Below are 21,198 nucleotides of genomic sequence, written 5' to 3' on the forward strand. Positions count from 1 at the left end.
GACTTCCTGCCCTTTGGGCGGGGGCTGGACTCGATGATCTTCTGAGGTCCCTTCCAGCCCTAATGTCTATGAAATCTATGAAATCTATGATTCACTCAGGGACCAGCTCAATACACAGTACCTAGCTACTACATAACAAGTTAACGAGCAATGATTAACACCTACAAACTTGCAGACTGAGAGGAAATAATACAGACAATCAACTGTCCCAAGACAGACATAGTTGCACAAACACCCATGTCATCAACTTTGTCTGTCAGCAGCCAGAGGTTCAGGGCCCCCAAACCCAGAACCACTGCACCTACCTCCTTGACAGCTGACAGGCTTCATGGACTTAGCAGAGGCTAGCAGGCGTGCAGTTTTCACCCCACTGCGCCTTAACATACACAGTGTCATTTAAGTCACAGGCTTTGCCTGTCAGCAACTTGAGGTGTAGTTCCCACCAAACCCCTGCACCAATCTTCTTGAAAACTTGCAGGCTTTGTGGCCTTACCAGGGGCCACCACCCCTGCAGTTTTCACCGCCTGTGGTGTAACACATACACATGACATGAGTTTTGCTTTCAATAATGCAGGGTGCAGTTGCCCCCAAACCTCTGTACCTATCATCTTGAAACTTGGTTAGCATCATACTCTCAGCAGAGGCTACCATTCCTCCAAGTTTCATCCAAATTGGACAAAAATCAACGAAGTTATACATATTTCATTAGTTCCCCATTATACCCTACGGCCAGATCTCTGAAATGGCTCCGAAGTGGTTCAGAAACTCTGAACCACCTTGGAAAGCCTAACAAAGCCAGCACTTCAATCTGGACATGCTGCTTCAGACCCTAAAGCATCTGAAGCTTCTCTGGATCCAACCACGGTTGAAATCCTTGCACAGCCCTAATGGTTGAGCAAAACTTTTGACAATGTATTCCATACACTGAAAAGGAATGTAATGTTACCATTTCATTAAAATATCAAACTAACAAGAAGTATACAACATGAATGGCTATAATACATGCACATTTGAATGGAAAAGTAATGTTACTAATAGGAACCTTGCGTAGGAGTAGTAAGGGACATTTCTTTCAGTGACAGCAATAAGTATTTATCATGTCTTTCGCTGGAATGCTCAAGAACAGATAATATGCTTGAAAGACAAGTTGTTGAATGAGTAATTATTGTGATGAAAATTAATTCTGCTACAATGGAACAACTGAATAGAGACTTTGTGTCTGACAGCAGTAAGCAAACAAGAAGTCCTTAGGGGATGGTCATCCCTTTTCTTGATTAACCCATCTCTATACACTGTTGATGAAATAATACAGGACATTTTGACTTTACACAAGAACAAGAGTTTATACTGAGCAGTCACTTAAAAAGAGAACTCATTATTATTAGCAATATTTGTAGTGCAATAACATAGAGAAGTCCCTTCTTTGATCAGGATTCATTGTAGTAGACTCTTCACAACAAAGAATGAGCCCCTGTCCTGAAGAATATACAATCTCTGTAAAGCACACAGGGTAGGAGGAGGACATGTCTCCAACTTCACACCTGGAGACCTGGGGCAAAGATTTAGTGACTTTCCCAGGGACCCACAAAAAAGTCTATGACAGAACCAGGAATGGAACCCAAATGTCCTGAGTGTCAGGACCAGGATCTTTACTACAAAATTACTCTATTGACTTTATAAGTTTTTTTTCAAAACTTAAATTCCTCTCTCGTAACCTTTCAAGGACATTTTTATTTACATGGACCTAGTATCTGACATTAAGTACAATGCATTCCCCACAGTTCAGTTTAAACATTCATATCAATGAGAAGAAGTAGAGTTGTTTTATTTCAAGGGAGTTATTTCAAGACAGAGATAGAAGAGAAAACAAATACTGGATGTAATAATTTTTCCATCTCTGGACAATCTCACTGCAGATACAAATTAGGTCAGGGTGTCAAATTTGCTTTGTGCCCTGGACTGGATCTGAACTGTGGGGCTCCTCACAGGCTGGATCTGACTCAGGCCACAGGCTGGCAGCTATGAGTAGGGCAAGCAGTGGCTGGGCAAGCAGCTGCAGGATTAATGAGGGACTCAGCTTTAACTCACTTCCCTGCCACCAAGTGTCATGTCCAGGATTGTCAACATAAGTTTAGGGACTGACCATAAAAAACAAGCATAAGAATGCCTGTCCATAAAGTCTGTAAAAATACAAAAGTAATCCTTAAAAACAGTAAGCAATAACAGCTTTATTGAACCTTTACCTCTAACAAAGCTGGAAGTTGAAGTACAGCCAGAGCACAGCAGCACCACCTGATGTCCTAGCAGGAGCACAGCACCCTGCAGGAAGCTTTCTCTCAGGGCTTTGTAGCCCATAGACCCCTACTCTATGAGCCATGTTCTGCTGCTGCTTTCTGTCACTGCCTGTAACACTGCTTGCCATTTAAGAAGGCAGAAAGTAGTCATTGTTTGGGGATTCATGCTGGGGCAGCAGGGGTTGTGGCTAGGGAGGACAGTATGATGCAGTATGAGGTCAGGGGCATCAGGATGTGGGGGGAGTAGAGAAACCCTGGTGTTGAGACAGCATGCTGCAAAACCTTTGCTTCAGTCAAACAGGTTTACCAACCCAAGATTTTTTTTTTCACTGATAATTTGAAAGCTTTTTACTAAAAACCAAACTTTTTAAATAATGGTTATTGTTAAAACCTGTATTTTAACCAATGGTTACATTTACATTATGTAAAACATATGTTAGTGAAAATATATGTCAGTATATGTTTGACATTCATGAGCTATGCTCCTGGATTGCACCATTGTTGAATGAGGCTTTGCAGAATATGAAGGTACTTAAAACAACCTCATGCTAGCTTAACCTTCAGCAGCACTATGCTTTAATGCACGAATAGGAGGGAATTTGGAGAAGCAGATCATATCACTGTTGGGGTAAACCGAAGAGAATGAATCGGGCCCCAAGGTCATGGTGGGCCGGGGTGGCAATCAGATACAGACAGGTGGGATTATTGGTGTGGAGTTCAGAGGAGGAGACTCACAGCAGGTATAAACAAACGGGGTGGTTTTATTGACCTTACGTTTAGCAGAGCGCAGGTGAGACATTCTTCAGTCACAGTGATGATTACAACAACAAACAACAAAGGGGTCTGTTGGCCCACGAGGTTCAGTGACAAGACAAGCCTGTCGGATAAGTCCCAGGGCTGGTCAACAGCTCATCAAATGGGAAACACAAACGAACAAAACTGTAACGAAACGCCATGACGCCAGTCCAAGGTGATGGACAATCGAGTGGTCAAGGGAGAAAGCCGAGGTCGAAAGCCAGGAGGTGATGCAACGGAGACGTCAGGTCAGTGGATGTGAGCCAAGTCATAATCGATGAAGAAATCTGAGGTCGATGATCCAAAACCGAGTTACAAATAGAGTCCAAAAGGATGATGCAAAATCGTAGCCAAAAATCAGAGCAAAGGTAAGTCGAGAACCGGAATACAAAACCGCAATACGTTGGCAATACGCAACACAGAACGCCGGGCGAGGGAGGAGATCAATAGGCCCTTAAGCCTGACTGAGAGACAGTCCCTGCCAGGGCAGCCTGTCTCCAGCCAGCACGATCTCTCCCCCTCCCGAGGGAGGGGCCCACTGAACTTTATAAAAATTTGGTGGCCAATCAGAACGCTCTCCGCAGAGAAATTTCTAGGCAGATTACCTCATGTCAGGTTCTGACTGAGCATGCTCTCAGTCAGAAGCTGACACAGTCTGAGCATGCGTCTGTGGGGAAAGTAGGTCAGCAATGATTGACAGCTCCGCAGGTCACCCAGGGGGCAAGGACTGGGTGAGCCCTGGAACTTTCCACTCACAGAGTTAAATGCCCATGTCAGTCCAGCTCTTCTGTGTTGGCAGCATATACTCAAAATTTTGCTCTGACAATCACAAGTGCAAGACATGGAAAAGAAAGAATGTTGAAACCACCATCAGGAGACTTCTGAAATGAAAGCTCAGGATAAAGCTGGAGAAATGAAGATTAGAAGTGAATAATGTGAAGTGATAGATGAGTCTAAGAGAAAGAAAAGGGTCTAAGAATGAAGAAAAAAGAAATGGTGATTGTGAAGATTAACCTCAAGTCCCCTCTTTTGGCCAATGGGGTGAAGGAGATGAAAGGAAGCTGGATCTCTGAGAATCCAGCAGCAACAATCAGTGAAGCAGGAAACCCACCCCAGTACAGCAGGTTGCAGTTGGCAAGCACCACAGAAAGGACTTGACAAGCCTTATGGGGTTGTGCTTATGGCCTGATTGTCATGTACAGGTGAGCCTAATAGGGTGGCTCATAAAAGAATTGCTACGTTGGCCTGGAAACAAAACACATATAGACCTCAATGGGAAACATACTATACAAATGAACTCTGCTCCGTGGAGGTCTGCATTGCCTCTGAGAGAAGTAGCTTAAATATGCATGCACATACACATAAACATCCCCAGGTGGTAGGTCCTGATGAAGGAGTCCTGATTTTGTCGGCCTACCTTTAGAGACCAACTGGGGTGTTATTTTTTTTATCATTTGTTTCAAGTAAGCTATTATACCTTGGAGGTTGAGAGGCCTTCCCTTTCTGTTAGATCTAGCAAACAACCCCTGTTTTGAGCGGTTCTGAATACTTACCAGGAACCTAATTCACCAAGGCCTCCCAGGGGAGGACAAGAAATAATGGGCACAAATTGATTGAAGATTGCTTCAGCCTGGACATTAGGAAAAACTTTACAGTTTGAGTGCTGAGGGTTTGGAACAGGCTCCCCCCAGAGATGGTATAGTCATCCACCCTGACAATCTTCAAAAAGCATTTCCATTTCCGTCTTGTTGAGGTCATCTAATCCCAGCAGTCTTTCCTGCCCAAGTGCAGGGGTATGGATCTGGTGACACTCCTAACAACTATGAAACTATCAGGTGACTCCTAATAAGAGAACAAGATAATTGTTCTCTAACACAGTGATTTTCAGCCTGTGTTTTGTGGACCCCTGGGGCCCAGAGACCTTGTTTGAGGAGTCCACAAAAGAGGGCTATGATCAATCAGAAGTATGTGAATACCTGCACTTACAATTCAAAGGGGTCTGAACCTTCATTCAAAATTTTTTAGGGGTCTCAAATGAAAAAAGGTTGAAAACTACTGCTCTAACTTAACTAAAATGCTCTTTCATTCTGGAGTGCACATGGAACCTTGTGGCCCCACACAGTGCCTTGACTTTTAATAGTGATTGATGTGTGGATATTTTTATATCAAAAGAAAATCCTACTCTGGAATACTGCAATCCTGTAAAAGAGGCCCTGTCTACAGTGCAGGAGTAGCAGCATTTATAAACTGTGATGAAGCACAGTTTAAAGTCAGCCATAGCTGAATTAGGATCTGACACAGTATTAACTGTTTTTTTAAGACTGTCAAAGAATTGCACTGCTGTTGCCTTTGAGGGGACTTCAGCACTACAGCATGCCTTTTTGAGTACAGTTCAAGTCTGATCCAACTACAAACAATTTTGAGTAGTACTTTAAGATGTATTCATTGAGCACATCTACACAAGATGCTTACTGTGCAGTAGACTAATTAGCTGCACAGTAAATGTCTCATCATCTACACATGTGCCCCTATTAGGCTGGAGTAAACTAATTTAATCTGCAACAGGATAGTACTTGTAAATTCAAGTACTACTGCACAATAAATTAGTTTACTGCAGCCTAATAGGGATGCACGTGTAGATGCTGAGATGTTTATTGTGCAGCTAACTAGTAAATACAAGTACTATCCTGCTGTGGAGTAAAAAAAACTCCACGGCAGTGCACGTGTAGACACTGTCCCAGCTGGCTTGAGGCAAAAGGTTGTTTTGGGAGGGCTGTCTGCCAGTTGGCCCCATGCTGAAACACCCTCATGCCCCAGTCAACCGCTCTGTAATAACCAGGGGGAGCAACCCCAGGCTGGCAGCCTGACCCACCCCCCCGCCAGGTGAGGCTGCTCTGATTCAGCTCAGTGTGCTGTGGTCTTGGATGCACATTCAAATGGCAATAAACTCTGCAGTTTATTGCTCTGGAGTTGATTGTTCCCGGGTGCACATTTAAATGGCATGCTCAGAAGCACTAAAATCCAGAGTCTATTGCTTCACATTAATTACACATGTAGACACACCCACAGTGTTGTAAAAGCAGCATGCAACTGTTTACATGTTGTGTTAAGTCCCCCAACCAGGTCTATATTTATAGCAGTAGCCTATGCAGAACAAGTTCAAGGAACACTTTAAAATGTGTTAATGTGTTGTATGTGGTTATTTAGAAGCCTGGTATTAAAACATTGCTAAATTTTCACTGCTACTTTAATGGAAGGAAGTTGTTATCAGCTTATATGATCCTGGTTAATCATGCAGGTTACACTGAAGTTAATTTCTGCACTGTTACATCAGCAGGAGAGAGAGAGATGGAGTCAGAGCTGGTACCTGGTAGTAGGCTGGCAGGAAAACCTCAGTAGGCTGGAGATGATGTTCAATGCCTCCCACACCCAGAAATGAGGCAGTGAAAATCCCTTGGGAACACAACTGGCACCTTCCAGGGTATCTTCACTGCCTCAATTTCAAGTAGAAGAAGATAGGTGGGGCTTATTCCCTTGGTGCCAGGACTCAGCACCCCATGGCTGCTATGCAGACAAACTCTATGCCATCCTAAAAAAGGCTTTCTTCAGTCCTTTCTTCATTTAACTATGGGGATCATATTATATGTTTACTTAGGACAATTTGTTACTACGTATCTGAAAAAATTGCTAACCCACAAAAACTTTCCAAACTTCACTGACACTAGTTTGTTTTAAGAAAAGAATCAACTAAATATTTTGTGGTCAACCTAGGCTATCTCTGTACTATCTTCTGTGATAAGTCTAGGTCGGCTAAGCCTTTCCTGTTCACTCCTAACTTCACCTGTGCTAAAGCTCAGCCACTAGGCACCAGTATAAAGCCTACAGTAGTCCTGAGCACAAGTACAACAGAAATGATGCATTTCTGTGTAATTCCCAGCTTCTTCATTTCTATTCTAACGTACAGACCACATGTCCATAGATAAATTGTGGTCATTTTGGTTGATTTACTAGCTTAGAATAAGGGCTATATAATTAAAAAGGGAGCAGGGTTTTAAAACAAGCAAACACTGACAATCCAGATTATTTTCTTAATTCTTGATCATGTTTAACTGAGGCTTTCAGGAGCTGCTTTGCACGTTCCTGTTTTTACTCATTTCGTGATTACTCATGGTTTTTTGGCACTCTTTACTGGCCTGAATTCTGCACTGACAACCACCTTCCTCCCAGGGAATTTATCTCAATGTCAGTGAGGTGGTAGGAGTATAAATCAGTGTAGATAAGAATAATGCTCTCTCTATCCCTCATTTTAAGGAGGGCTTGTTGATGCATTTATGCCAAGAAACTGGGGACTCTGTTTCAAGGATTAGCCTTAGTTTCCTTATTTAAAAAAATCATAGCTGTTTGTTTAAAGGCCTTACAGTATAGTCAGACTCTCTTGTAAACTTTTACATCATAAGATGCCAAGAAGAGAGGGCTAGAGCTAGTTAATAAAGGAGTAATTTACAAAAAAGATGAAGCAGCATAGCAGTCTCCACACATTGGGTCACTGAGTACTGCAGTAACCAGCCACCGCTAAATATGCTGCAACTCAAAGGCAAACTGGGACAGCATAGATTCATAGATAGATTCATAGATGTTAGAGTTGGAAGGGACCTCAATAGATCATCGAATCCGACCCCCTGCATAGGCAGGAAAGAGTGCTGGGTTCAGATGACTCCAGCCAAAGGCCCATCCAACCTCCTCTTGAAGACCCCCACGGTAGAGGAGAGCACCACCTCCCTTGGGAGCCCATTCCAGATTTTGGCCACTCTAACTGTGAAGAAGTTTCTCCTAATGTCCAGTCTAAATCTGCTTTCTGCTAGCTTATGGCCATTATTTCTTGTGACCCCCAGGGGCGCCTTGGTGAGCAGAGCCTCACCAATTCCCTTCTGCACCCCCAGGATGAATTTATAGGCAGCCACAAGGTCGCCTCTCAACCTTCTCTTGCGGAGGCTGAAGAGGTCCAGGTGCCCTAGTCTCTCCTCATAGGGCTTGGCCTGCAAGCCTTTAACCATACGAGTGGCCCTTCTCTGGACCCTCACCGGGTTATCCACATCCCTCTTGAAGTGTGGCGCCCAAAAATGCACACAGTACTCCCACTGCAGTCTGACCAGTGCCCGATAGAGGGGAAGTATCACCTCCTTGGTTCTGTTTGTCATGCATCTGCTGATGCAGGATAAAGTGCGGTTAGCTTTTCTGATGACTTCGTCACACTGACAACTCGTGTTCACCTTGGAGTCCACTAGGACACCAAGATCCCTTTCCGCTTCCATGCTACCGAGCAGGTCATTTCATACTCAGTAGGTATACTGGACACTTTTCCTCTCTAGGCGCAGCACTTTGCTATTCCTCCTCATTAAATTGCCTTCTATAGTTTTCTGCCCATTTGTTCAACCTGTCCAGGTCTGCCTGTAGTTGTTCCCTGCCCTCTGGTGTGTCCACTTCTCCTTGCAGTTTTGTATCATCTGCGAACTTGGACAGAGTACACTTCACTCCCTTGTCCACGTCACTGATGAAGACATTGAAGAGTATTGGTCCAAGGACCGAGCCCTGTGGGACCTCACTGTCCATGTCCTTCCAGATCGATACCGACCCATCCACTACCACTCTCTGGGTACAACCCTCTAGCCAATTTGCCACCCACCGGACTGTGTAATCATCCAAGTCACAGCCTCTTAATTTGTTCACCAGTATGGGGTGGTATTCTGTATCGAAGGCGTTCCTGAAGTCTAAGTAAATGATATCTACCCCTAGTCCTCTATACAGGTGTTTTGTAACCTGGTCATAAAAAGAGACTAGATTAGTCAGGCATGATCTACCTCCTATGAACCTGTGCTGGTTTCCCCTCAGCATTTTTCATGCTGGGCTCTCACATGCCCATCAGGAAAGACTTTGCCAAAGACGGAGGTAAGCCTGACTGGCCTATAGTTGCCTGGATCCTCCTTCCTTCCCTTCTTGAAAATAGGGACGACATTGGCCCTTTTCCAGTCCTCCAGGGCCTGTCCCATGTGCCACGAGTGCTCAATTATTCTTGCCAGTGGCTGTGCAATGATATCAGCCAGTGCCTTCAGTACCCTTGGATGGAGCTCATCTGGGCCTGCCGACTTAAATGCATCCAGTCCTTCCAAGTGACTCTGCAACATCTCAGGGTCAACACTTGATAGTCTGGCGCCCAGCTGTTGTCACTCTACAATCCCATTATGAGACTTGTCTTGCCTCTCGTTTAGGAACACTCAGGCAAAGAACTCATTGAGGAGTTCAGCCTTGTCCCCCCTGTCTGTCACCAATTGCTTTTGCCCATTCAGTAGTGGTCCTATTCCACCCTGGGCCTTCCTTTTACTCCCTATATATCTGAAAAACAATTTTTTGTTATCCTTAACTTGGGAAGCCATCCTCAGCTCCATGGTAGCTTTGGCCTTTTTAACTGCCTCCCTACAACTTTGAGCTGAGAAGATATACTCCTCTTTAGTAATCTCTCCCTGTTTCCACTGCTTATATGCCCCCCTTTTTGCCCTTAGGCTGCTCTTGGTTTCTCTGGTCAGCCAAGGAAGCCTCTTGGCCCCTTTCTCCCTTTCCCCCCGCATCGTCTGGCCCTCTGTACCCGAAGGATAGCTTCCTTGAGGCACAGCCACCCTTCCTGGGCTCCCATCTCACCAAATCTCTTACTCTGCAGTGCGTCATTGACTAAATGCCTGAGCTTGCTGAAGTCAGCCTTCCTAAAATCTAGCACTTCCATCCTACGAGTTACCTTACCCACTCTGCGCCTTATGGTGAATTCTATTATTTGGTGGTCACTATCCCCCCACCACAGCTGTCATGTTAACTTCCTGTCCCTTGATGGTCAAACTCAGCTGTGTTATGGGGTACGGTTGGATATCTCCATGAATACGTGTTACAAACTCATTCAATTACCAGGAAGTCTGCCAGATTCACAAATTATTCATGGACAAAGGTCTGGTTAGAGCCTGAGTCTATGAGTCCCACAACATAGACACACCCTGTCTTAACTGGGACTACATATCCCTTCTGGTCTGGGCTCTCCTACCATGCCTCTGAGGCATAGGCATGGGCATACCTACAGTCCATTTGAGGACAGTTTCAATATAGATGGCTCTTCTCTCTGCATTAAAAACAAGTCATCAGAGCATCCCTTCCTCCTCCTGGGCTGCAGAGATGCTGCAGTTGGCTATCTTCTTTGGAGGGGCCACTCAAGATCCCTCCCCTTGACTGGGGTCTTGGAAGAGAAAGAGATAGTGCCCCTACAAAATGCCTCTCTAGAGACCCTGCCTGTTTCTTCCACAGTCCAGTCTTCCAGGGACCTGCTGGACACTCTAACACTGCCCCCATGATGTCCTCTAATTTCCAGGTGGCTTCCTCCAAGCTGGTCACCAGATGGCAATACATCCATCTCTAGGTTTCTACTGGGTAGGATGATACAGAACTGCTCAAGGGTCACCAGTTCTGTTATTTCTTCATCTCGCCATAAATCAGAGTTTAGCTAGTGGGAGCACAAGCCTTTTAATTTCTAAGCTATGGCTCAGGGCTATGCATTTGGGTCCAAAGTCTCCTGGTAAAACTTGCAGTGACAGGCCTCCTCTGAGAGACCTAGCTGGTCTAGAATGGCAGCTTTAAGGGTCTTAAAAGTCCAGGACAAATCTGCTCCCAGGGCCCAGTAAGTGCCCTGCACTTCCCCCAGTTAGAGGGGCCAGCCCTCACAGCCCACGCATTCTGTGACCACTGATAGGTCTCTGCCACCTGCTCAAAAGTCAGAAGGAAAGCCTCTGGGTTATCTGCAGGTCCCATCTTGGTGAGTACTCCACCCCTATCCTTTGGGAACCAGATGACTCACGAACTTGGGTGGGAGTTCATCTTAACTCCAAATGTTGCTTCAGGAACTCCAGCTGGTGCTGGTGCTGCTCCCTCTGGAACTGATACATTTAATGCTGCTGATTCCTCTGAAACTGTTGCACTGGAGGTGGAGCTGCTGAAATGGATGCTGCTGCTGCAGCCCCTCTAGCAGGGCTCCTGTCTCCATTCCTGGAGTTTACCTTAGAATGCCTGCATTCTTCACCAAGTATAACAGTTTTTACCCTTTTAGCCATGTGCAGGAGCCAGCCTACCCCTGCCCCCCCCCCCCCCATCTCCTACTAAACAAAATAACAAAAACATCAACAGCTCTGCCCCGCCCCCACCTCACCTATCCAGGGCACGGGCTTCACCACTGCACTCTAGTGTTGTCTTTCTTCTCAGCTTCCTTCTCCCCAAGTGTCTTCTCTCTGGGAGCTTTTAGCTTCTGTCCAGCCCTGCCAATCATCCCTGTCAGCTAGCCCAGAGCTCCTAGGGATGCAGGCTGCTACCCTTACAGTTGGGCTCTGGTCCCTGAGCCATGCGCCTTGTTATGTGAGATTAAAATAACATGGCTTTCTTATAGAAGCATGCAAACATAATAGTTGCATTGTAGTAATTATATCTCAATCATTTGATACCAAAAACATCCCTGCCCTAAGGGGGGAAACATATGAAAACCTGTGTTTTGATGGCATGCTAACAGTATAGCAGTGGGGGTATGCATGGGTGAATTACTAGCAAACAAGTTAACAAAATGGGCAGGGGCACCACCAGATTTCAATTGACTTGTCGGAAGTCAGGCTGTTAGTGACTAGTTAAATGCAGCTAAGTCCCTTGTAGAATAACCTTTTGCACACAACCATCAAAACCAGGTTGAGAAACAAGAGTTGCTTAATTTAGAAGCAGAACTGAAGAAAAGGCGCTTTCCCCTCCTCTACACAAAAATTTGTAAATGGAAAGACCACAATTCAGTTTCAGAATTGGCACCTTAGTCCCCACTTTAAGAAAAACTGCACCACCACATCACAGTCATTGCTGTTATTTATATCTCAGTGTTAAAAGCTACTTGCTCTTACCAGGATGTACTATACTCCACTTCCGTTCTTCTCCTTCTGGTGGGCTATCAGTTGATATTCCTAACACAATTCCTTCTGCAACAGAAACCGTGGAAGAAAAATGTTCTAAGGTATTGTCTTTGAATGTGTGTGCATATGTGCATGCCTGAATTTTAAAATAATCATATAATAACAGCTTCGCTCTTGGCATTCCAGGCCATTTCCTCACTGGGTCACAAACATACCCAGAGTTATAAAGTCCACACTGACACTTTGCCTAATCTCCAGGTTCCATTTAATTAGCAGAGTAAATTATTGGCAAATTTAACTCCACCGGAAATTCTTCTTGCATATCAGTTGGCTGTAGAATTGCACATTGGACTAGAGCAGGTTTAGTCAGAGCACAGCATTAGGACTTCTGGGTTCCATTCTCAGTTTTACCATTACCCCACAGAATGATCTTGGGCATTTCATTTCACCCTGTTTCTTCATCCATTTGTGACACAGTTCCTCACCGAGGTACTGAAACTACTAAGTGCTCTAAGATTTTTCTGAGGGAAAGCACTATTATAAGTGCAAATTAAGACAATAGCTTTGTTATTAAGTTATTTCAGTTGCTCTAATATGTTTCATTTTTCATTTTTTTAAAGCTATCCCATTTGGCAAAGTCCCAATTTTGGAAATAGATGGAGTTATCATTCACCAGAGTCTTGCTATAGCAAGATACCTGGCCAAAGAAAATGGTAATGTTGAACTGCTATTTTTCTTGTTATTTGTGCTTGAACGTATAATTCAGTGCTGCTAAAATACACTGAGCTTTGAATAGGACAATACAGGTTCATGTTAGTTGAAGTCAGGTAGGAGGCAGGGTAGAGGTGCATCTGAGTAACTGAGTTAGAAATATGTAAGCTTTTGTGAGCCACAGGTCAATTCAAGAAATGCTATTATCAATATAGTTAATCTAAAACATGCATCTTTACATTGCTTTTTATATGATAATGAACCTATACCAGGTAAGCACAAAAGAAGGCATGAAGAGGATAGTGGGGAAAGGAATCAAGATAAAGTAAAAAGACAGGCTAAATTGTAGGCAACAGGAAGAGAAATGGGAGTAAATGAAGTTAGGCAAAGGAGTGTGGTACACTCAGAAGCAGCCAGCTTTTCAAGGGTTCAGAGTTGGGGTGCCTTAATCCAATGGAAGGAGATACGTTGGGAGAAGGCAAGAGAAGATTATAATGACTAAAGTAAAAGGTAACCAAAGTAGGAAGAAGGGTATTGGCAAGATAAGACAGGAAAGTGATGGACTCTAGAAATACTAAAGAAAGACTTAGGAGAAAGAAGATTCAAAGGTGAGTTTGGGGATGCAGAAGTGGTATTGGGATTGTCAGTGAAAATAGGTAGGGCAGATGGGCAGGAAAAGGAAAGGAAGGAGCTTGGTTTACGGAGGACTGAACTGAAATAGCAACAGAATGTGAGGTATTAGCAGCAGAGAGAGGGATCCCCAGATAGTCTGAGTTTGTACAAATCACCTAGCAAATATTTGCATTGATGCTCTCTCTCTGTTTTCTCTGTCTGCATTTGAACTCCATAGGTGTGGCTGGTAAAACCCCTTTGGAACAAGCACTAGTGGATGCCATTGTGGACACCATTGATGACTTCATGTCAATGTTTCCCTGGGCAGAGAAGGATCACGATGTGAAAGTAATGTGCTTACTGAATTAAAACAGACTAATGTAAATTATGGATGTATACTTGCCAAGTATATTTGCTGTGACAGCTATACAGTGGTCCCTGCTGTCTCGGATTTAACCCATGTCAAATGTCACGCCACAAACTGGTCACTAGGTAGTGAGGTTTCCTTAGAAATTCTTCCCCCATGTTAATGAGCTTGTTGCTAATGAGCAATCAGACAAATCTTTCTTATCCCCTTGCCTTCCCCCATGGTCCCGCTTCTACACATGCATATCAATACACTGCAATACACTCGGGTGTTTGTCTCACCAGAGTTTACTGTTCCCGGGTGTGCATTTACACATACACCTGGGATTGCAGCATGTTGAGCCAGTTTGAAGCAGCCCTGGCAGGCAGGGAGCCCGAGAGGTCAGCCTGTCAACCCAGGGCTGCTCCCCCTGGCTCAGTGTGCTGCAGGAGGGTTGACTGGGGCATGAGGGTGTTTTTAGTGCAGGGCTAGCCAGCAGGCAGCCTCTGCACTGAATCACCATCATGCACCAGCCAGCTGGACAGCATCTACATGTGCGCTGCTGCAGAGATTTTTACTTTGCTGCAGGACAGTACTTGCATTTACAAGTACTACCATATGGCAGAGTCAATTAGTTTACTCCAGCCTAATAAAGGTGCATGGGCAGATACATGAAGTTTACTGTGAAGCTAATTAGTCAATAAACATCTCACTGTGTAGCAGAATTCAGAGGATGAAGTGAACAGTATCATCTACTTTGCCCTGACTCACCTTTCACGGTAGGTGTTATGTATGCGCATATTAATATCAATGTATTTACTAAATGGGGGAAGATAGGTCAGCTCCACTACCACACTCACAGCTCTGTAGTTGTATTTCATCACAAACAATGAATTAGCAAGACTGCACTAGATTTTTTATTTAAACTAACTAAAAAATGTAACAGCTGTCAGCCACCTTATTTTTTCTATACTTCTTGCTCACTCATTCCTGTTCTGTTCAGCTAATTTTATATACAGCTTCAGTTTTGAATTACAAACACATATTGAAAAAGACAATTGGAAATGGCCAATTACTTCTCTGCCACTGCAATGGCAGGGCATTGACAATTTCCAATGCAACCAAAGCACGCTTTTTATACAGCCTGTACCTATTAAGGGCTGGATACTGAAGTAAACAGACACATTTGGGAGAAGGGAAACTGACTCCCACTTTTGGGAAGTAGAAAGGAAGTTCCAAATTATTCCAGAGATGTAGCATGATAGCAGAACTGATGTAGCAAAGAGTAAAGCAATGCTTTCTTTGTAGCAGTTCTCTTGCACCTCCACCTCTGCAATATCAAATCAGTTTGGGAACCACCAGTCAGACAGGATATGAAAAGAGAAGGAAGATTACATGCAATTACCATAAGTTTAACCTTAACTTTTACTTCCCGTGAAGCTTGTTTTGGAAGTAGTTGCGACATCCCTACAATACTTACTCTCTTTAAATACCAACATGTTTACGAAGAAATCCTAATGGAAAGATGCCACATAGGATTTCTCATCATTTGACAATAGTATCAACTGCTTTTAGATCCAGATTCACCAACATGCTCTAGTTGCTGGAACAGCACAAAGCGCTTTGTGCACATTGTCTGGTTAACCAGAGTTATAGCTGCTTTTCAGTTGCCACAGCAGTACAAAATAAGCAGTGAACCAGTGAAGAGTAGGTGACATGGCCCCAAGTCTCAATTAGTTTGTGCCTGACAGGCTCCCCCCTGTACTTCTGACTTCGCTTCCCTGATAATGTTTCTGTGAGCACCGATGCCCAATACAACATGCCACCATGGCAATAATAAAGAGTTGTGTCAGGTCTTCTACCAATGGGAATTCTTGACTGAAGTTCAGTCTCTCTCATTCTTTGGACTCACTGCAGCCAAAGCTGTAAGCATGCAGGTTAGTAGTCCAAACTTGTTGGGTTTCTAAATGGAACATCTGCACTAGATTTTCTTTCAAACTGCAAAATTCAAAGAATCTACATTATTTTCTTACTGGAGCCATTCAGAAGAGTTAATAGAATTAAACTAGTCAACAGATTTATGTTTAAATTATCAAAACTTTTGGTGAAATATGTAGTGCATGTGGCATAATTTTACAGTGGCCTGAAGCTACTAGTTTCATAGATGCTAGGGTTGGAAGGGACCTCAACAGAAGGGATCATTGAGTCTGACCCCCTGCCTAGGCGGGAAAGAGTGCTGGGGTCAGATGACCCCAGCCAGATGCCTATCCAGCCTTCTCTTAAAGACCCCCAAGGTAGGGAAGAGCACCACCTCCCTTGGAAGCCCATTCCAAATTGAGGCCACCCTTACCATGAAGAAGCTTTTCCTGATATCTAGCCTAAATCTGCTGTCAGTTTGTGACCACTGTTCCTTGTTACCCCAAGAGGTGCCCTGGTGACCAGAGCATCTCCGATCCCTTGCTGCATTAATGAATTTGTAGGCAGCCACAAGATCACCTCTCATCCATCTCTTGCGGAGGCTGAAGAGGTCCAGGTCCCTCAGTCTCTCCTCATACGGCTTGTCCTGTAAGCCCTTGGCCATACGAGTGGCCCTCCTCTGGACCCTCCCGAGTCTATAAACATCCTTCTTGAAGTGTGGCACCCAAAACTGGACGCAGTACTCCACCTGTGGTCTGACCAGTGCCCGATAGAGGGGAAGTATCACCTTCTTGGATCTATTTGTCATGCATCTGCTATGCATGATAAAGTGTGGTTAGCTTTGCTGATGATTTCGTCACACTGACAGCTCATGTTCATCTTGGAGTCCACTATGACTTCGAGATCCCTTTCTGCTTCTGTGCTGCTGAGAAGGTCACTTCCCAGGTAGTAGATGTGCTGGATATTTTTGTGCCCTAGGTGCAGCACTCCGTACTTGTGTTAATATATTAAAATGCTGTATCCCTCCTTAAGGTGTTCACAGTTCTACAGAAACCTTATTAGCTTGTGATTTTTACAGAGCTGCAGAGAAAAAAATTGAAAGCATGAACCCTAAAGGGTCAAAACATGAAAGGTAAAACAAAGCAACCCACCCAAAATCTTTTTTTTTTTATTTTAAATCTCAGTTTTGGCAGACTTGCCTTTGGACATTTAAACATTTGGGCTTGGTGACACTGCTGCCCTAGGGACACTTGCATGATGCTGGCCCAGGCTGCCCTGGTTTGTGGTGGGTGTCACCATACATACTTCTAAAATTATCTCTTTTTTGGAGGATGAGGGTGCAAGGATGACAGGGAAGTAAGAGCTTCCTGGGGAGGAAGCTACCACCGTTCTTGGGAATTTGTCTACTCTGAATTCTACTGCTGCCACCTTGTGGTACAAATGGAAGCTGGCATTTGCTATAAACCATTTAGGACTGAGCGTTCTGGAGTAGAGCTGCCCAAGAATTAAATCACTTACATGGCAATGAATTTATTTTATTTTGTGAAGCATGAAACCAAAAAACTGACATCTATGAAATGATATAGAACAATGTGCCCCCCGGAGAGCACAGAGTTAATATTATGCATATGAGAAAAATGATGCAATGGGCCTTACTTATGGAATCCTGCTGAGGGTACCTAGTTAAAAGGTAGAAGGAGTATGCAGAGATGAGTATACAGGATATGATTTTGTCTCCACCTGTTAAGGAAGTAAAGACAACAATTACAAGGATCTGGAATGCTCTCAAGTCACTGATTATGGATTCAAAGGCAACCCAGCAAAGTTTGTTTCTAATATTGCAGCACATGGATGCTACATGGCACTGTTGGACCAAGGCAACCTAGACTTGCCATTCACCCCTAAGAACTCTTAATTGCCAAATGCAATGTTATTGTCTGTGTATTTAAAGGCAAGAGATGCCATTTCTGGAATGAAAAAATATGAATGCCGGGGTTTTTCAGACAAACAACCAAGAGCTATAAGATGTTTTATTCTAGCCTGTTTATGGGAGTGTAAACTTCAGGGGCACTTTTTTAAAACAAAACTAAGTTTTATTGCTTCTCATTAAATTACATTTTAAAGTTTTCCAAGGCAGGTCCAGGCAATGCAATGTAATAGTGATTTATCAGAGGTACATAAATTTGAATGGAGAGGGTAATTAACAAGTGGAGCAACTTACATTGCCAGATGGCAGTCTGCATCTTCTTGCATGTAGACTGGATGGGGTTTTTTTTCCTAAAAGCCAGGTTCTGTCCAGTTTAAACAGGAACTGTGGGAAGTCCTATGACCTGTGTAAAGGGTCAAGACAGATTATAAAAACGGTCCCTTCTGGTTTTATAATCTACGATTTCCTGGTTGTTACTTAGAAATAAATACAGATAAATTGCTAATAAATAATTGTAACAATGGCTGCCTCTTCTACCTATGAAATAAAATGGGCATCTCTTTACAATTGATGTTCGAACTTCACTTAAAAAGCCAATATGCAAAACTGACCTTTATTAAAGTAGCCCCAATCACCTCCTTACCACCTGAAAATAACCTATAAAAAACAAAGTCACTCCAAAATTCCTCTGACCCTCCAAATACCTAGACTCAGAGGAAGGGAAAGCCAAAGAACAAATTTGACAAATAATACTACTAGTAAACAATGTCTTCTGGCCTTACATTCCTTATCTTTCCACACTCAAAGGAGAAACAGACTTACAAACGGCAAGCAAGATTACACATAAGCAAGCTCAAGTGACAGCTTATGTATGGCAGGTTTAAAGTCTGCATCAGAGTGAAAGGGTTCTGAGAGTAAAGTAGGAAAAGTCAAGCAAATTCCTTTGTAAAGCTCTTTGGGTCAGAAATGGTGAAATATCAGGCACATTTGGGATGTAACATAGGAAGAATTAGACAAAAATAGTAAAATAAGGAATAATTTTCTTCAATAACCTTCAGAGTATATATTATGTATAGCTCACTCATTTTCCCTTCTAAGGAAATCCACAAATGCAGAATGGAGTAAACTGCTAACATAAATGATAGAAGGAAAGTCTGGTTCAAGGTGAATGGGTCTGAACATCAAAGTTACCAGCAATTTTTATTTCAGATGTGTAATTAAAGGTTACTTTGTCACTGGTCTTTACTCTAAGATGAATGGTTTTATGTTCCAGGAAAATTCATGTGAAGGACAATTCTAAACTTTTGGGTTGGAGTTATGGACCACTGGGAAAGTCAAGGGGAACCTTCCTCACTCTCTTCTACAATACTGAGCAGCTGAGACAATGAGATTGCAAAGAATTAATCAGACAGACTATGAATAAATTACACAATAATAATCTCTGACGTCAATGCAAGTAGAGACATTCCAAATACTAGAGCACAGCAGAACTAGGGAAGATACATGATGTTGAAGCTTACTAATCCACAGTGTTAATAGCAAATCATCGGTTATTGAGTCAGATCAAACTCATGCAGCATTTTTACTCTGGTACTTGATATCATTTAGTACTATTTGTACACTATTGTACTTTCCTAATATACTAAGTAATTTCCATGTAATTTGTGTTATTTCTGTATTGGAGGGTATTAGCTTGAGAGATGGCAAGAACAGTAGCTAGTAATCAGTGGCTAGTAATAATACCCAATATTTTTTTTCTTATGTAGCTTAGCTGTACACTCAGCCAGGACTTGCCTTTGAGGGTATAGGGCTGTGTGGGGCTGAGCTCGCTAGAGTGAAGGCAAAGGTCCTACCTTGGGGACAAGGGATGGAGTAGGGGAAACAAGCCCAACTAAGAAGGGGTTGGCAGAGTAGATAGAAAAGCAATTGGCTTCCAACAGCCTGATTCCTACTAAAATCTGACCTACAGAATGCTTATTTGCGGCCAGAAAGAATCCTCCACATTAATCCAAAACATGTTAACCTCTCATTGCCTGAACTCAGGACTCAGAGCAATTCTGCTTGCCTGCTCAAGGCCTCTATGGCATCATTGCCTTCCCTCTTGATCAAGTCTAAGAGAGAAGTCTGAATTGGTGGAAATTAAGTTGTTTTCTGGTTTCTGATTCTCACTAAGCCCAGTTGGCTTTTTCCTATTGAGACTTAGAACATTCTCTGAATTTTTGGAACTGGTCAGAGGCAGTTTTCAAGAACTGGTACATTACAGACAGAAAAATTCCATTGAATGCAATGCCTCAGACAAAACAAAGCAGTTAACATGCCTTTCCTTTTGCAGTAACAACACTTACTTGGTAAACAGTCCTTCAGGAAGAGCTGTAAATATCTTTAATTACCATGCTTTCATGCAAGTCAACTTATGAGACAATCATTGTAAGAAAAATGCAAATAAATTGAAGGAGTGGAAATTATGTGCAAGTACTTTATGCCTGTTATTAGATAGGTCTCAAGGCTGTATGATTTTAAACACTAGCGAGATGAACAATTGAATTAGTTGCAGCAGTGACTCCCAAACTGTAGTCCATGAATGGTGCCTCCTTATCCCTCTACCTCTTCATTTAAAAGATCAACGATAAGGAAGCAGGATGCTGAGATCCCATGAGAAATGTTGAGGTTTGACAGTGGTCCGCTGGTCCAACAAGCCTAGGAACCAATGGAGACTAGAGAGATTAGTTTAGGAAAGGGACAATAGTGGGTATGAGAAAGACTCTTAAAAGACTGAATCTTATGAAGGTCTTGTAAAATCAGATCACCCTTGCGAACCTGGCACTCAATATCCAATTAAAATGAAATCTACTTAGTAACTAATAAAAGGAAATATTTTTACCCAATATAGTATTAACTTATAGGAGACCACACACAAGTTGCTTAGAATGAGAGCTCATTAAGAATGAGAGCTTAGTGTAGTAGACCAATTCTATTGCACATTCGTGTGTCATGGCAAAAGTCATGCTAGTGTGCTAATGCACAGTAGAATTAATCTACTGCACATTAGCATAACTAAGGAGGTGTGTGCTAGTGCCAGTTACTGCACACTGAGTTAGTACCTGTCATTACAAGTACTAAATTTAACATGCAGTAACTATGGCTCATTAATGCACATGTAGATGTGCCCTGTTAGTACATTCTCTGCTCCTCCAAGGACAAAAGACATGAGCAGGAGGGAGAAATGTAAGATGTACCTAAATGAAGCATTCTAATTTATTTTTTTTGCTTGGAAAACAGGAGTGGGTGCCCTTTACAGCTATGCATTAGCTACTCTCAGAAGCAGATGACTGAACTGGACTAGGTGAACCAGGGTGCAGTTACACAAGACGTTTATGTGGCGGAATGCCGGGCTAGCGATTCTGGCACCGCTTGGGGAGCCGCGGGCTTTACGGAGCAGGCGAGCGCGCGGCTTGTGGGGCGGGATTGGAGGTAGCTTTATGACCGCCTTCGAGGTTCGCCGAGTTGGCGCAAGTAGACAACTTAGAGTAAGTTGTTAGTTTTCTATAATAAGTTTGTAGGATGTCTGTTGGCTCACGGGGTTCCGGAGTAAGCCCTTGCGTTCTAACCCAATGGGCTAGGTGC

General features: G+C 43.3%; 1 protein-coding gene across 4 annotated transcripts in view; it reads left to right on the top strand.

The window, feature by feature from the left end:
- HPGDS (hematopoietic prostaglandin D synthase) overlaps positions 1 to 21,198 on the top strand; it is a 61,359-nt gene that overhangs the window by 34,985 nt on the left and 5,176 nt on the right. For all 4 annotated transcript variants that reach the window (XM_019553424.1, XM_019553423.1, XM_019553425.1 and 1 more), the window contains exons 3-4: positions 12,682 to 12,774; positions 13,623 to 13,732. In XM_019553424.1, the coding sequence (XP_019408969.1) occupies positions 12,682 to 12,774; positions 13,623 to 13,732 (203 nt within the window). The remainder of the gene's footprint in view (positions 1 to 12,681; positions 12,775 to 13,622; positions 13,733 to 21,198) is intronic.

Source organism: Crocodylus porosus, unplaced genomic scaffold, assembly GCF_001723895.1.
Source record: "Crocodylus porosus isolate Cpor-Errol unplaced genomic scaffold, CroPor_comp1, whole genome shotgun sequence".
Taxonomy (NCBI): domain Eukaryota; kingdom Metazoa; phylum Chordata; order Crocodylia; family Crocodylidae; genus Crocodylus; species Crocodylus porosus.